At 37.6% G+C, this 17,069-nt stretch overlaps 1 protein-coding gene across 3 annotated transcripts; it reads left to right on the forward strand.

Moving 5' to 3' along the window:
* Positions 1 to 2,370: 2,370 nt before the first annotated feature.
* On the forward strand, positions 2,371 to 16,909 carry si:dkey-234i14.2. Of its 3 annotated transcripts, XR_005130904.1 has the most exons (9): positions 2,371 to 2,470; positions 2,948 to 3,023; positions 8,772 to 8,822; positions 9,406 to 9,569; positions 11,069 to 11,182; positions 12,934 to 13,073; positions 13,636 to 13,682; positions 14,861 to 14,911; positions 15,137 to 16,909. XR_005130904.1 is itself a non-coding variant. In XM_037542378.1 (7 exons), exons 1-7 carry the CDS (start codon positions 2,434 to 2,436, stop codon positions 13,637 to 13,639), a joined length of 666 nt encoding a protein of 221 aa, XP_037398275.1. In that variant the 5' UTR covers positions 2,371 to 2,433; the 3' UTR covers positions 13,640 to 13,682. The 3 variants fall into 3 exon arrangements, 2 of the variants coding, with proteins under 2 accessions (XP_037398275.1, XP_037398276.1); XM_037542378.1 differs by lacking the exons at positions 14,861 to 14,911; positions 15,137 to 16,909 and having other exon boundaries at positions 12,934 to 13,153; XM_037542379.1 differs by lacking the exons at positions 14,861 to 14,911; positions 15,137 to 16,909 and having other exon boundaries at positions 2,948 to 3,017; positions 12,934 to 13,153.
* Positions 16,910 to 17,069: the final 160 nt, after the last annotated feature.

Consider the following 17,069-nt stretch of genomic DNA (forward strand, 5'->3'; position numbering starts at 1 on the left):
GAGTTAACAAGTTAGCCCGTTTTCATTTTCATGCAAGTCGGTACAGTAAAGCGTAAACGTGTCACAGCTTTATTTCATGTGCTACCGAATAAAGTCAGACACTGGCATTTCTGCCTGTGCCCTTTGAGGTTCCACCCAGAACTGTTGATTGACGGCGGTGATATGTATAACAGAGGGATTGTAGATTTCACTTACGGCGTTTTATATTACTGAAGTCGATGAGTGTCATTCAGTGACTTGCTGTAACTGCGTTCCGCTGTGGACACACCTTACTTAAACTGGAAGTTTAGTTTGTAAATGATCTGCGGAGCCCCGCTGGTTTAAATAAAAATAATGCATGGCCACGCCTTATTAACAAACTAGAAGGAGATCCTAATGCGTGGCCACAACTTAGTAAGGCATGGGAACGAAATCACGGCTTAATAAGTTGTGGCCACGTGTTAGAATGGAATGGAATGGAATGGAAGTTTTGGCCATGACTTAATCATCTCATTACAACGCCTTACTAAGTCGCGGCCGTGCATTATTTTTATTTATACCGAATGTCATTAGCGGGGCTCCATAATGATCTGCGATGTTGTCTGTTCTGTTAGGTGCACTGTGGTCAGTGTCCATAAGGTGGTGCCAAAGAGCTGCGCCTCTACTGTGGATTTTCCAATAGAGTATTTACAGCAAATGAACCCTGTTGGCTGTGAGGATGGCTACAGGAATAATCTCACTACAGCAGCTGTAAAAACTCTAGTGCTCTGTAGGCACATTTTAGAAAGCCCTGATTTAGTGTGACCACATTAAAATAGTTATTCAAAACAGTTTTGTGTCTCAGCAATAGTTTAATGAATAGCTTTACTGTCAGCCGTCTTCCTTATGTGTGACAGCCTCAGGCATTACAAACAATACTGTAGTAAACGTGCCAGAATATTTTCATTTTATCAGCATCTTCATGACACTTTTTAGAATGTATTTCCCCCACTGTCATTCCCTTGGTGTCTCCTGTCTCCCAGCAGATGGAGCAGTGAGGAGAGATGGAGATGAGTAATAGCTTGGCCTAAGGCTGTTTCTTCTACCATTTAACAAATGGTTATACACGTATTTCCCCAGTGACTGGCAGCTAGCAGGGTGAAGAGAGGCTTTCTTTTCTGTTACAAAGACTCAAGTTGAATTAATGAGCTTTTCAAACCTATAAGAGGAAGCCATTCAACTAGACCCTGTTTTAATAGGGAAGGCCAGTGTTGATTGAGTCATTGTTCCACTGATTTTCATAATATGATTGCTGTAGTGAACTGTGACTATTGCTTCCGAAAGAGCTGTGTTCATCAAAAGTTTGGGGGCACTATTTAAAACGGGAATTCCATCAATTTTTCAGAATGTCTCCGTAGTTAAATGACAAAGATATAAACAAAGTCATTTGGAATGGTTTAATGTGAAATGATCCATAGAGGAATTTACCATGTCTGAACTGTTCGCAGTGGTGGTGATAGGAACCAGACATCTTGGACTTTTGCCACTATTTTACCATCATCAACATTCCAAATAAAAACTTAAAAGCCATATGTAGGTTCACTGCTCATTATAGATAGCAAACAAAATGGCAGTATTTGCATTGCAGACATCAGATGTCCCTGTTTCCTCTCACCACCACTGTAAGTCAGTAGGTTTCTCCGCTGTAAACCAATTCACATCAAGCCACTCTAGATGACTTTATTTACATCTCAACAATTGAGTTATGCAGAAATTCTGAGACGTTAGTAGTATTTATTTCTCTTTAATCTTTTTTGTAATAAATGTGTATATTTGCTTTATCTGTTGGTAATAATTTATATTCAGTAATGCTAATGAAAAAGTACTGTTTTGACATTTTTCTTTTCCCCATGTTCTGATGCACATCAGCACTCAGGTCTTTCATATGTTTAAACCACTTTTGGGCAAAAAGATTTTTAATATGAGGTTTTAACTGGTTGTTTTTCATAAGGCTTTCATTTTGGAAAAGTGTCAGATTGTTAGTTAGCAAAATCTATTCTTCATACAAAAAAGATACTTTGAATAAACATGAAGTTGTGTTGTTGTGAAATGTACCTGAAATTTTAGTAATAGATGTTTTATATTAATAAGACCCTTGCAGGTATTTTTTTTCTTACCTTATTAAAAATTAACAATGAAAACAAAACACATTTTGTCAGTGTAATTGAGTAACTTAATGCTTAATGTGGGATCTTTCTTTCTTTATTGCTGCTCTCTCTCACTCTAATATAAATATGGTCTAATATGCAATGGAACAATCCAGTGTCACATTTATAAATCCCCCCACATGTTTGCTGCATTCCAGCGATGGTACAGCCTGCCAGTCCAGCTCTAAAACACTTACTGACTCACTGTGTTTAGAGGGAATATACAGATCTCCGATGCTCGTTCAGCAGAATTTCCCACAGTTTTCAAATGACCTTGTTCAAGCGTGAACATCGCAGCCTAAAATGTAAGTTTGAATCACTTTTTACAATAGCAGAGATACTTTTTCATTTCTTTGCTCATCTCTCAAGGCTTTCTTCTGTGGTGGAAGCACCTTGGTGATGTTCTGAGACTGGATTTAAGCCAGCTTTATCTCTGCCTGTTTCATAGGTATCTAGAACTCTGAGGATATCTATTAATTGACAGCACTATCCATTGTTAGGTGTCTCTGTGTACGTTTAGTGCAGAAACTGTAGGCATTACAATGTAACTGGACTATAGCATTTTCATGCAATAACATACAGTTACCCAACAATCTAGTGTTGGAATGTAATAGAATCAAAAAGAATTATTGAGTTTTAAAAGGGTGTTTATACAAAGCAAATAATAGTGTTGATTGCAAATTTCAGAAGTAAAATCATCAACAACATGTAAATGCAATGGCTTTTGTTTCCACTCTGTCTTTTTTTACTCATTAGAGCAAAATGCCTTGTGTTTTTTTCAGACAGTAGTATGGCTGGGGATCTACAGTCCTGCAGATACAGAGCAGGAGTGAAACGTTGCAGCGCTGAGGGGTACAGGTACACACCCACAAACACTAACGCACACATACACACACAGAGCAGAAAGTGATCCTTGGAAGTTCCCAGCAAGTGATCTATTATTTCCATGCATGACAATGAGCAGTGATAGTGTCTGTATCCTTGTAGTAAAATTATGAGCCCTCTTGCACCAATCTGTCTGATGTGCTGTACTGATACATTGTGTTTGCTTGATTGCTTGATTTGGATATCTATCATTTTAATTTTACACGTCATCATCACTCATTCTGTCATTAATGTTTCCTCCATGCGGTCTGCTCTTTTCTCCTTTACACTCCATTCTGTGTCTGCTACAGTAGTGATGTAGACCCTATGCAAAACTCTACCTTTTGGGGAACAATTGCTGTTGGTGGAACCATGAAGTACCATCAAGTACCTTTTGTTGGGAACATAATTTAAAAAGTAGTATGCTATCATTAGAAGCCTGTTCATTAGTTAGGTAAGTGTAGTATGCTGTTTTGGATGCAGATAAAGAGAGTCAAAACTTGGTCAATTATGTGTCTTCTAAGAATGCAAGTGAATTATCTACTACTGTCATCATACTGTTCGTTTTGTATTTGAGCCGATCCTTCTTTTTGACTTTACAGTTGTATGATGCGGTCTGAAAAACTCCTCCAAAATCTGACCCAACACCTCTGACTTCAGGTTTAATCAGGGCACAGACACCAGATTTTAGCATGTTTCTCTTGTTTTCTCTTGACTCAGTAATGCTACTTCTTTCAGTTTTAACAAAAAACTCTAACATAGCGCTTAAATAGTTAAGTTATGAAAAGGTCCAAATATGCTGCTGTCTGCTGGGAAAGTCAACATAGCGTACCTTTAAAATATAATGTTATACCTTTGAGAGCAAATTTTAGTGTATTAAAATTCACCTGGATATTACCCTCTTTCTCACAGTTTACAGTGTGAAATGAGGTCGAACACTGCATGTGCATGGATTAAAATAACCCTGTGACTCACACATGCAAAACAACTGAAACAACAATGACTGTTTTTTCCATGACAGAGAGGTTGAGGCACAGGGAGGACAGAAAGAGAGAGATGGTGAGGGGATTTGAGGGAAAGTATTTCTGTCTCATGGCTGTGTTTCTGTGATTATAGACTCATCCTGACTCTCTCTTTTCCTCCCTCATGTGCTAGCAGTGCTTCAGTGTAGCCCCCTCCAGTCTGTCTCTATATATGTGTTGTCCAGCCTGGCTCTCTAATGGGCTATCATTAGTTTGGGTTACTGAGAGCAGAGGCTGCAGGTGGACAGACAGGCCGATGGAGAGTGAACGCAGGTCAGAGCTTCTGTATTGGGATCTGGCTGGCTAGCACAGGCTGCAGGCTCCAGAGAGAGCAACTAATCCAGGAAAGCACACCGCCTTGGCTATGAATTGGGATATGAATCCATATTTGAGTATCTCAGGACCCATTTAACTTTAAAATGGATTTGTGCATTTTTCTATATTTGTATTGGTCAAAGTAGCTATTTACAGATTTTGCAAAAGGAGTGTATTCAGTTGTAGTATGCAGGTTTCATTCATACCATCCATGTCTTTCTATCACTTCCTTTTCTTCAATGGCCTACTCAGTACAGCTGCTCATTGTCTGTTTCACTTCAACCTACTTCTAATTTATCTGAATAACTGCATACATTCATACATTAGATCATAAATGGGTAGTCTCTGCTTTTCTTGTTCATGTAAATCCCTGTTTTGACATTTATGAGCATGCAGTCTGCTCTAGTCTCATTAACTGTCTTCAGTTTACTCTTCTTTTTTCCTTTTTCAAGGGCTTTGTTTTCTTCCTCAGATTACTCCCAACTTCAGTAATTGGGAAAGCCTCAGGATCATGAGAAAGTCACAGTCAGAGACACTGTTCTATTTAGGCAGAGAGCCTAAGTTTGTTTTGATTCTGATATTCCACACCATGGCTCTCTATGAGACTATTAAAAAAATCTTGAGTCAGTCATATTTGTCCCACTAAAATGAGATGGAATATGATGAGGAGGACAGAAGATCTGAGAAGCATTTTGAGAACAAGCTTCATGATGTTCTGTTCTAACATTATGTTTCTCCACAGTTTAGTCTGTTGCCAACTCTAGTCACTAGCTAGGTCTCCCCTTTTCACACGATGCTACCACGCTGGGAGAGTGAAGGCTAGCACATGCTGCCCCTGTCTGTATAGGGGTCATCATTCCTGTTTCCACAATCACCCTGCCTGTCCATCTCTAAACTTTTATGGGTGATACGTTTCCAGGCAAGTGGAAGAAGTGTTGAACACATTCAATAAAGCTGTCACAGACCTGCAGGAGAACACTGACAGAACAGTTTATTATCTGTCATCTTTTTGCAACCTTTACAGTCCTGACAATTACAGTATCCTATTTAGACTTTTTTTTTCTGTTCAAATTCACTGCAATGGAAATCTGTCAGAGAAGTCAGTGGAGTATGACAAAATGGATGGTGTGTGCTTTGTGTCTTATTTGTCTGTGCATGCACAGCAGAAAATGACTGATGATGACACACTGTTTATTGTTTGCAGGAAAAATGAAGAATTTTCTTCAGACAGGTTGAGGAGCATGAATGTATGTGTGATTTATGTCCAGTTTATGTGCATCTAATTTCGGTATGTCAGGTATGGCTACAATATATATAAAATTTGTGTTTTGGAATTTTCAAAAGTAAGTCTACAGAATGCAAAACTATGTAAAACTCAGATTCTTGTTTTGTTAACTTACTGTTGGAGGTTCAATCAACTCAAAATTTGAAGGCATATTTCCTTGGTCAATTTGATTTTCAAGATTTGATTCGATTTTGATGTGTTAAGTATGTCTTAATTCTCAAAGATTTCAAAGTAGCCTGTCTGTGTGCAAAACAATAATATTATGAAGCAATGAAGATGAGCTATAATATATATAAAAAATAGAAAGGATGCACCCAGATGCCTGTTTTAATGAGTGACAGTGGTTTCCATAAAAGACAGCAAAGGAGAGATGCTAAGAAGAAATCTGTACACCAGGGATGCCAAAGTGCGGTCCTGGAGGGCTGATGTCCAATACAGTTTGGTGATTTTCCTACTCTTTAACACACCCACTAAACCAAGCAATTAGTGGCTGAGTTGAATCAGGTGTGTTTGAGTAATAAAGCCACCAAACTGTGCAGGACTCTGGCTTTCCAGGAAGGGACTTCGCCACCCCTGCTGTACACTGTTTTGAAGCTTCACTTTCTCACTTTTTTCAGTGTATTGGAATTGGTAGACTCTTAGGAGACAGTGCTTATTTTGAGGTGCAATCTTTAACTCTGCAAATGGTAAAATATCACTTAGCTTCATCCACAAGTTATTCATCCTTAATAAAGCAGTGCTTTTTAAAGGAAGTTGTATCTGCCTATGGCGATGCTATGATATGAGTGTAAAATGTCCTGTACAGCTTTGTTTATGAAGATGTGTGCAAGTGGTATGAAATAATGTCTACACTCCATTAAGCCCAGTCATGCTCCTGCAGTCATTTGAGAGCAGTGTGAACACTCAGTCTGGATTAATCAATCTGGATTCCTGTGGGGGAACCTGCAGCTTTGTTTTATGTAGGCAAGGCACACAATTTATGGTAGAATTAAAGAGATTCATACAAAATACAGTGCAATAAGTGAAGCCGGCAATATAGACTATATGAACATACAAAAGGCAGAAATGTCATAAAGGTACATTCTTAAAAGGGTCCTTTGCTGCGATACCATAAATAAGACGTGTACCCATGGCAAAACCTTTTTAAAGGGGCATTCCCCAAATTTCCAATGTTCTGCATGATTCAGTGGTTAATATGTGAACAAAGTCATTCAGAGTGGTTTTATGTGAAATGATTAATTGGAGAGAAACTTACTGGCTTAGATTTCTTTGCAGTGGTGCTGATAGAAACCAATGGTCATGGTGTCTGTAACACAACTATAACCATTTTATTTTCTATCCAAAATGAGCAGTGAACCTACACGTCTTCTAGATTTTATATCTGATATTGTTATTGGGGGCTGTTATCTGATATTGATATTGGGGGCTGGGAGATCTTCTACATCTTAAATTATACAGATACCATTTAATTATGCAGAAATGTTTTTAAAAATGTGAAATTTTCCCTTAATTTTAAAAACATCCACTTGTAAAAGTTGCAATACATCCAAGTCAGAAACCATTTAGGAACTGTTATTTTTAAGAGTGTCGTTTTCCGATGCATGAAATGGCAAGTTGTCTCACTCACTCTCAGTCCAGAGTCTTCCGTTTTGTTCTGTGTAAGTCTCTGCTGCTCTGCATAAATTTGCAGTTTAGGAGCACTAACAGATGCACTAATGATGAAGAGGTTGCTGTTCTTAGCTTCATTTTGTAGAGCAGAATGATCTCCTCTGAAGCAAGGAGCCCATAAAGAGAGACACGATGGCTCAATTATAGACTTTATCATAACTGCTGTGTTAGAATTTACAGCACTGATGAGAGAAAAGCTTTAATGCTACAGTCTTCTACACATTTTCAGTAGTACACAAATCATACCACTACGGTTATGTATGGTGTAGAGAGAAAGGGAAGTAGTTGTTCATTTCTATGAGCAGACAGACAGTGCAGGAATGCAGGGCGAATTGTAGGTGTACACATTTTTGCTTTTGCACACTGTGTGCGTGCTTGTATGTAATGACTGTAGGCCACTTACAATACAATCATTAAGTATTAAGCATCAGAAAAAATGATATATGAAGCTATTTATCTGGGCAGTAAGCATTTAGTTTTGTTTTAAAACCCACTAAAATTAAGATAGATACAAATAAATGAATAAACAACACATTGTGATATGATTGTGTTAGCATTCTTGTTACTCTTTTACTGTATTTGAGTTTGTATGTCTTTATTCTAACGCTAAATAGTGTTTTTAATGGGGCAAACATGCTTACTGCCACTATAAATAGTTTAAATATTCTTGGCTGTGTAAGACCTTTGCACAGTCCTGTATTTGCACTGTATGTTTGTGATGTCACCTTAAGTAAATGGACTTTTCAGTGGAGGGCTTTTCAGAAGCCTGTTTTTGGAAATGAAGCATGCACAAGTGTGAGGAACCTTTTAAAGTTTAAAGAAACTCCATTTAATATGATTGTTCTTTGCCAATTAATGGATTTCCTAGAAATGCATGTACAATCGGAGAACAATTAGGATGCACATTCCCCCAGCAGTGTAAAGTTTCTTTATACCTCTGCTGCTAGGAAATGTGATGTCATATTTGAGCAAAAAATGTTTTAGAAAGCAACAGTGATAGATTAGTATCTTGCTGCCTGAGCACAAATTAGGCATCAGACAATAATCAAGAACTTTCCATTAGGCTTGAAAGCATGAATTTGACATTAACTTCAGATTCTGACATCAGCCCTGACAATATCAGTATGTAATAGTGTTTTCCATCAATACCTCTCTCCATTTCTACTTTTATTGATCCATGCATAGATTTTGCCTATTGAACTGAACTAATGTGTGAAGAATCTTTGAGTTTTATATTAACAGTTAGGTTGTTTATCTTCCTTGTTGCGCCGATTTGTCAGTTCAGGGATGTAAGGTATGCAAGAGCATTGTGGGAGGTAAATCTTCACTGTACAGCGTACTATAACAGCATTCGCTGTTAGCATCCTCAGATTTACCCAGCTTTTATTTTCATCAGAATTTATGTCGGATATCCAATCCAATATAATTTCTTCTTCCTCTTTTTCTTTTCAGGGATGAAAATCATGGTGAATATGGCTGCCAGCAAGAAGAGTTCTATGAAAGGTAATTATGCCTTGCAAACTGTCAACTAATCATTGGCATTTCATCAAAACAATGTTTTCATTTTTGAATCATTTTTCAAATTTATGCTCATGATGGCCTTAATCTGAAGCATGAGTTTCTCAGCGTACTTCCTTAGTATGGGATTAAAACTGTTGTAAGCAGTAAGCAGTTCAGTCAGTTCATTCTGTTTATCTGCATGTATGTATGTCCTTGTCAGTAGCAGCAGATGTCTCCAGCCCTCAACAGGCTGAAATCTCAGACCGCACAGCATGACAAGACCATATCTCACACTTCATGAACAACTACCAAGTCCTTCAGACTGTATTTGGATGCTAATATAGATGTGAACTCTCATGCAAATTCTGATAGATAGATAGATAGATAGATAGATAGATAGATAGATAGATAGATAGATAGATAGATAGATAGATAGATAGATAGATAGATAGATAGATAGACAGGCAACTTTACTGTTATTCTACATTTCTGGAAATTTTCCATTGACTTAAAGATGTGGAGATAAACCAGCAAAGCTTATCAGATCAGCACTCTAATGTGTTTAATCTGTTTTCTTCCTCAACAGGGGTTTTGATCATCCTGCTCCTGTCTCAATTAAAATGATTCCAAGTAACACTAGCCCTCCAAAACGACCACGTTCTTCTTCCTCCTCTTCAGCCCTGCGGTGCAGCAAGCAACTGACCAAAAGCAGATCAAGGATCAGCTACTCCAGCTCTAGAGGACCTCACTGTAAGAATCTAAACCATATCAGCCATGTCATGATCTCTGAAAAAAAGTCCTGCATTCCTTAGTTGTTGGCACTACAGGTAACCAGATAAGTTTCATTCAAAAATAAACTGGCTTCACCGGATGTTTTGTGCAGAATACATGTTTGAGAACTAACAAAAATAGGCCTTTAGGCTAATTTGAAGCGAACAAAACAGAATTTGCATCTTTCAAACAAGTCACTCATTGTAGAACGGTAGGTTATTATGTGTAATAAGAAGAAGGCTGAAGTGACTGAAGGTACCCCTTCAGATGAGCTAGTGCTAAAGCTAACACTGGAGATAATCAGAGCAATGTTAGATGCTAAAGAGGACTCATTGTCTTTTCCAATGTCTGACTGGACACACAGGGCCAATATATCAGAGATATATTGGTATTATGTGCCGGGGCACTGGCAGGGACAGATGGGCAGTACATGTACATGACATGCTTCTCGCTTTTAAGATATCACCTGAAATCTTTCTGCAAAGTTAAATAACAATAATACAAAGAATAGCATATGTACGAGTGCATTAATATTTAATGTTTTGAATCACAAATGTGAACGCTGCACAGTCCTGTTTAACCACCTATTTATAGGTAAATGGAAGATCACAAAGCTGTTTGTCCAGCTATGCTTTTAGAGATACAGGTAACAAAAAGGGTTCTTTGGAGCGATGCCATAGAAGATCCACTTGTGGCTCCCAGAATTAATTTTTCAATGGATGGTTTTTCAGAGGCCCACTTTTTTAAATATGAGGCATGTGCTAGTGTGAGATTTTTTTTAATGTTTAACCCTTTGGGAAATGATTGTGCTTGGCTGAGAGATGTATCAGTCTATCAGTGTATAATTTCACAAATGGTCAATTGGGTTGATAGATTTTATTTCTGGGAAAACTGATGTATATGATAAACCAAATTCAGTAATTCACCTTTTCACTGTAAAGGAGTCTCTCTCTCTCCCTTTCTGTCTCACACAAAACATGTAAGCATTTTAATCATGTTAATAAGGTGTCTGCCCAAAGGGTGTGGGCCGTGTGTGTGCGTGTGTTTGTGTGTGTGGCTGTGTACATGTTTCTCTCTTGTCAAGCTCCAGATGGTTCCTTCATTAAAATTACTCTCCTCCAGAGGCTCTACTCCCTCTGTAATCAAACCTCATGCAATTATACCAAATTAATAGTGCATTGCCCATAAGAAGAGTTTATATTGCTTTATTCTAAGCCCTAATAGTTTTTATGTTGGTGGATCAGAGAGCAATGAGTTTGTCTTTGTAGCTGTGAGGTCAAAACAGCTTTTTAATAGCTGCTGTGCTGGAATGGGATTTCACTGTGATGGAAGTTGAGGGTGAGTGAGAAGTATCATGCAGTGAAAGAGGGGCCAGGTTCTTAGCTGTTTCCATCATTAAAGATGTTGTAATATGGCAATTCTTAAGAGTGTGGGATGGGAAGAATAAAGCCCCTTTGCTCTAATCTCTCCATGTGCAGTGAAGATGGAGGAGCTGCAGTGTATTAAGAGTGAGCTAAAGGTGATAAAGAATCAGATCGATGAGCTGCTGAACAGTCTGGAGCACATGGACACGCAGAACAGCGACGCATCTGGTACTACACATCACTGCCATTTCCACTGTATGACTAGACACATAGGGCCAGTATATCAGCAGTATTTTGGTATCATGCGCCAAGAGCAGGGACAGATGGGCAAAACATGCACTTGACCAATCCCTCTCAGTTAGCATGAGGATGTAGGCCACTTCTGGCAAAGTAATATAAATGCTTGTATGGCTCACATGTTTCAAACAGATCTGGGCCACTTCTGACAAAGATTGCCATTGCTGACATGAGTCCCATGACAATCATTTATGTTTTACACAGAGATTTACAGGATGGTGGGAGTGCATAGTTAAAATTCAGATTTCACGATACACTGTAAAACATACAACCTAAAATGTTTTGACATGCATGACGGTTTGTTTGCGAATAAGTTTGAGTTAAAATGTTTATTTTAGTTAGTCCAACCCAAACTGCCATAGTAGTCTGCAGTATAATTCAGATTTAGTTTAAAATGTATTTGTTTCATTTGTATACTTAAAATTTTGTGTTCAATGAACATCAAGTAGTAAGTTAATAGAACACTAAATCTTATTTGATGTTCAATGAACTTCAACCTTTACGTGAGCCACGTTACTTTAAAACAAATCTTTTACACAGTGTTAGACATTTTGGACATGTAGGTTCATTTAGAAATGTAGGATTATGGATAGGGTTGGCAGAGTGGAGCAATAGGCAAAGCAACTGCCCCGTTGTCAGAAAGTCATGTTCAAAACACACCAATGCCATAGTCAAAGAGGGGGAAGCACATGGCAGCCTGCCCTCTCTGAGCCTGATGGCACCATGGAAGTCCCTTCACCAACAATAAAGCTGTTGTAACGTTTTGGGCCATATCAAATTTGCTATCACCTGGAATCTCAAGTAATTTGCATTGAATCACATGTAAGCACTGTAATTTTGTGCATTTGTCCCACGTTTTAGCAATTTTTCCCAGTAAAATGACTGGAATTCCATAATTACCGGAATGGCAAACACTGCAAATGTGTATATATTGGCATTTGAAATTCATCTAATATTGAACTTATTTCTACACATTTTTTCTTGTCTTAAGTAATTTTATCTGGTGGAAGTGTCTAAATCCATTGGCTCATAATTTTGCTTATTTCAAGAAACAATGCTTGAAACAAGCAAAAGTATCATAGTGGGGAAAAGAGCAGGATAGTCGCTGAGATGAAATGGTGTCTATAATGTATATGATCAATATGACTGTTATGGTCTATGTTTATGAAGTATAAATACTTAGAACCTCTTTGTGCTTTATGATTTTGAAGAAATAGCAATGTCAGATTTGATTATGTACTAATTTAGTAGAAGTATGGGATTAGTATGCATGTTAGTTTTAATTTATCAACATTACTGTTTCAAAATGGTCAAAATAACTGTCTCAATGTCAAAAAACATTTGAATTTGGATTGCATATCGTCACAGTCAGTGACACAAAAAACATTGTATGTACATTTCTGTTGTCTTTTTGTGTAATTTGAAAACTCTAGTTGCCCTTTGCTGTTAAAATTTCATAAATTTCAGAGCAACAGAAATAGTCCAAAAATTCTTGCTACACTAACTTCCATTACAATTTAAACCACTTTTGCCTTCTCTTGAAAAATTACCATTTTGAAGATTTATTTATATAAATCTTATATCATATAAAAATATTAAATCATATGAATATATGAAGATATATTTAAATATGTTTAATCAGCACTGATTCTTTGCACTGACAGATTTTGTGTGTTTGTTAGGAGGTAGCCTGCCCCATTCTCTGCTCAGCAGCTCTGTGAGCAGTATGGAGGAGTCCTTTTGCAATCCCCTGAAGTCCAGCAGAGCGTTCAGAGAAAGACAAAGCCTCGAGCACAGAAGAACAAGAGACGAGGAGAGACGGGTAAAAATGTCCACCAGCTACACCGGGGTCCCCAGATTCATCTGCAAAGGGTCGATGTGGCTGCAGGTTTCCATTCCAAAGTAAGCTCACCTCCTGTAGCTAACCAACTGCTGGAAGACTGAGACCATCTGATTAAATAAGTGAAATCAGATGTGCATCTGCTTCATTAAAATGAAAACCTGCAGTCACCCTGGTCCTTTGTGGACAAGACTGGACACTTACACATCTTCATCCTTCAGGGTTCAATATGTTATTATTACAAACACAAACCTAGCTCAGGGGCTCAGGTGTTTATTTTATTATTTCAAGGACCAGAATGATTAAACACACAGTAGATGAAACATCCTCAAGTTGTCAGTGTCAGTGTCAGTCTGTGCCTGTCACATTTCTGCTATCCATGCTTCGATATTCCTATAGCTGATTTTTACAGCAGGCTGAGAAAAAACATTCGCACAGCTTTTATGCGATATTCTGAATGTTTTTAGGTTATATGGCAAGTTGTATTTGGCTGTGGATACATGGCTATGGCAGTCTAACTTTTAGCTGTTTTTTTTCCTTACAGATGAAACAAGAGTCAGATTTTTATTATATTTAAAGGGTTGAAATCAGGTAAGAAAAACAGATGTTTGACACTTAAATGTGTTTGTCTATAAACATTTAATGACTGTCATATTGTTAATATGTTGACACCATTAAACATCTATTTTGCATGCTTTACACAGCAATATAAGTAAAAGACTGAATAGATAAAAACATATCTTAAAAATAGCAGCTCAATCGACGTGTTTAAATGCCAAGAAAATGCTACTACCTGGAATGCATAGTTCCAACACTAAGGTTGGAAGAGTAAAATTTAGTTTTTATGCCTGTGGGCTGTGTCCCCCAGTAGGCCACAGTGAAACCGCTATGTAGCCGTTTTTTAACCATGCTTTTAACACTGTTTTGTTTAACAATATTTAGACATTTAACCAAATGTTATTTTAAATATTACATATTACGGATTATTTGAAAAAATAGAACATCATATTAGGTCGATCCACCCATCCATCCATCCATCCATCCATCCATCCATCCATCCATCCATTTTCTAATCCGCTTCTCCGTCAGGGTCGCGGGGGGGTGCTGGAGCCTATCCTAGCAGTCTTCGGGCGGAAGGCAGGATACACCCTGGACAGGTCGCCAGTCCATCGCAGGGCTCATATTAGGTCAACTTAATTTATTAGTCGGACAAAATGTTTACATTTTCTATAGAAGTCAAAGTTTCTCTTTTCGATTGTATGGATGTCACCATCATGGATTAATGGTTATAAACAGGATTTTTCAAAGAAACTTCCAGGGCTGTGCCACCAACAAGTGACATGGCCATCATTTCACACACCAAGAAAACCAAGAAAATCAAATATTAACCAAAATTAAGGAAATACAGCAATGAGTAGCAAGCTTTATCATGCCATGACAAAAATAAATAAATGGGCAGGCTTCAGGTGACAAAGATCTCTTTGCTCCTCAGAACATGGGCAAATGATGACATTGGGTGGGCTTTTTTCTATTTTGCTAAAGTAAAAGGAGCACATGGAGTTTCACCACCACATTCAGCTGGAACTTTCAGATACAGCTCAGATATATGTAATTCAGTTTTAGCTCCACTCTGTGCTGATTTCTCAGAGGTTTTTAATTATAGCTTTATAGCAAACAAATTATGCCATCAGTTGGAGAATAAACAAATACGCATCTAAACCTATCGACCTGCGCCAGACCTCTTTTCATTTCAACTTTTGTTTCTTCAGTATGTCATCCAGCACTTGGTAGCTGCCAAACAACATCAGCTAGCTCATTAGGTGAGTTAGAAAATGTTTGGTCATTCTAAAATGTTTATTGTTGCATTATATTATAAAATCAAGAAAAATTGACGGCCTACATTGATTATTGCATAATATGTGTTTCCAATTTAAGTGGTCTGGTTGGCTTGTGGGCCACAGAAACTTTTGTGGTCAGTTGTGTGGCCTGCTTGATAGAAATGGCTGGAAACTCTGTTTTAGACATATATATGCTTCCTATTCCAGTGCGACTGTGTCCCTGTACACAAAGCAAGGACCATAAAGACATGGTTTGAAGATTTTGGTGTGGAGGAACTTCAGCGGCCTGCACAAAGCCCTTATCTTAACCTAACTGGACACCTTTGGGATGAACTTTGATTACGAGCCAGGTCTTCTTGTCCAACATCAAGAACTGACCTTACAAAAGCTCTTTTGACTGAATGGGCACAACTTCCCAAATACACACTCCAAAATGTTGCGGAAAGCCTTCCTAGAAGAGCGGAGAGCCGCAAAATGGGGTTAACTCCATATTAATGCCCATGGTTTTAAAATGGGATGTCCAACAAACTCATAGGTGTGATGGTCAGTTGTCCACGCACTTTTGGCTGTATAGCGCATAACTACATTTTGCTCAAATGTTCTCTGAACAGTACAACATATGCCATTTTTAAAATTAACCTGAAATTATAATTAACCTTTTTACCTTGTTAGTTGCGCATGGCCGTATTAAGTAAAAATGATCATATGTTGTTTTAAAGAAAGAATAATGTTTTCGTCAATTTGTAACAACTTTCTCCTCTCTAAAAACATATTCTAAGTTTCGATTACATCACTGTGCCCTGGCAGGAGGGGAAAAATAAAAGTAAACAGTAATATTGTGTTTCACCTCCCCCTCTTATCATTAAGTGGAATGCTCAGCTAATTCAGAGACTCTCCCTAGTACATCAGAAATATATCACAGTACAGAAGAAAAATATATGATTTCCAATTTATAGTGACTTTAAATGAGAATGCAGTAAATTAATTTAATAAACTTGGTTATTAAAAAGTAATCCAAAAATTGCATGTGCTATTCATAATCAGCATCTGAAACCTGCTTCCACCTGATGATCTAATTCATAGAATGTAGGCCATAACAAAAGGTTTTGCTCTGATGTTGGTGTAATTTTAGGTTATGTCAGCAGATATCAACAGAGGTGGCACTACAGAAGAGGTGTGTGTTTCATTGTAGCTTCAGATTTTACACCATGGAAAAGTCTCCACTGCGTTTCATCATGAATATAGCTCCATTAGAATTAAGCCATACCTCTATGCATTAAGCCTACTACTGATCCACCATTTGCTCTCTGGACTTTTCTTGCTGTCTGTCATTCATATTTGTCCTGATGTGATCCATTCTTGATAAGCTGAGTTGGACTTACAGTAGCACAAACAAAGATAAAATTGAATCCACTGCATAATCCCCTAAAGGATCCTATAATGCCATTTAGTGCCATTGACACAGCGGTTGTCAAAAGATAGAACAAAATGATCCCTTCAATTTAGAATCAGAGACCATTGTAAACTAAGAGTCTACGAGCTGTGGAACAGCTGTCTAAACAAAACTACACAAACAGAATTAGATGTGCATATTAACAGAATTTTCATTAAGCCTCTGCATAGGTTTATAACCAAGACTTTTTCCATGATATCACCTCAGTGGTATGATCACAAACAGTGATAGCAACAGTGATATGATAAGATAAGCTAATTAAATCATGTAGTTAGAGAACACAGTTCAGCCAGTAAGATGAATGTGTTAAATGAACAGCTTGTATTGTTGTTAGGCTGTATATACTCTTCAAAGCAAAGTAGTTAAAGTCACATTCAGGAATTTATAATGGTATTTTGTGTCTATTACATTTATTGTGTACTCATTTATTCCTGATGATTTAATCCATTTCTAAACCAAAACAGTGGTTTATTTTATTTTTCAAACAATGTAAATATATACAAACATTTTATTGTACTTAAATTTTAAAGGGGAAATTGCACAGAATTTTCCAATTTTCTGTATAATTTCACTGTTTAGATGTCAACAAAGTCATTCAAAGTGAACAGAAGTGAATCGGTTCATTGTAGAGAATCTTACTGATTCAGATTTCTTTACATAAGTGATAGGAACCAGGGGTCACAATGT

Source organism: Pygocentrus nattereri, chromosome 11, assembly GCF_015220715.1.
Source record: "Pygocentrus nattereri isolate fPygNat1 chromosome 11, fPygNat1.pri, whole genome shotgun sequence".
Classification (NCBI taxonomy): domain Eukaryota; kingdom Metazoa; phylum Chordata; class Actinopteri; order Characiformes; family Serrasalmidae; genus Pygocentrus; species Pygocentrus nattereri.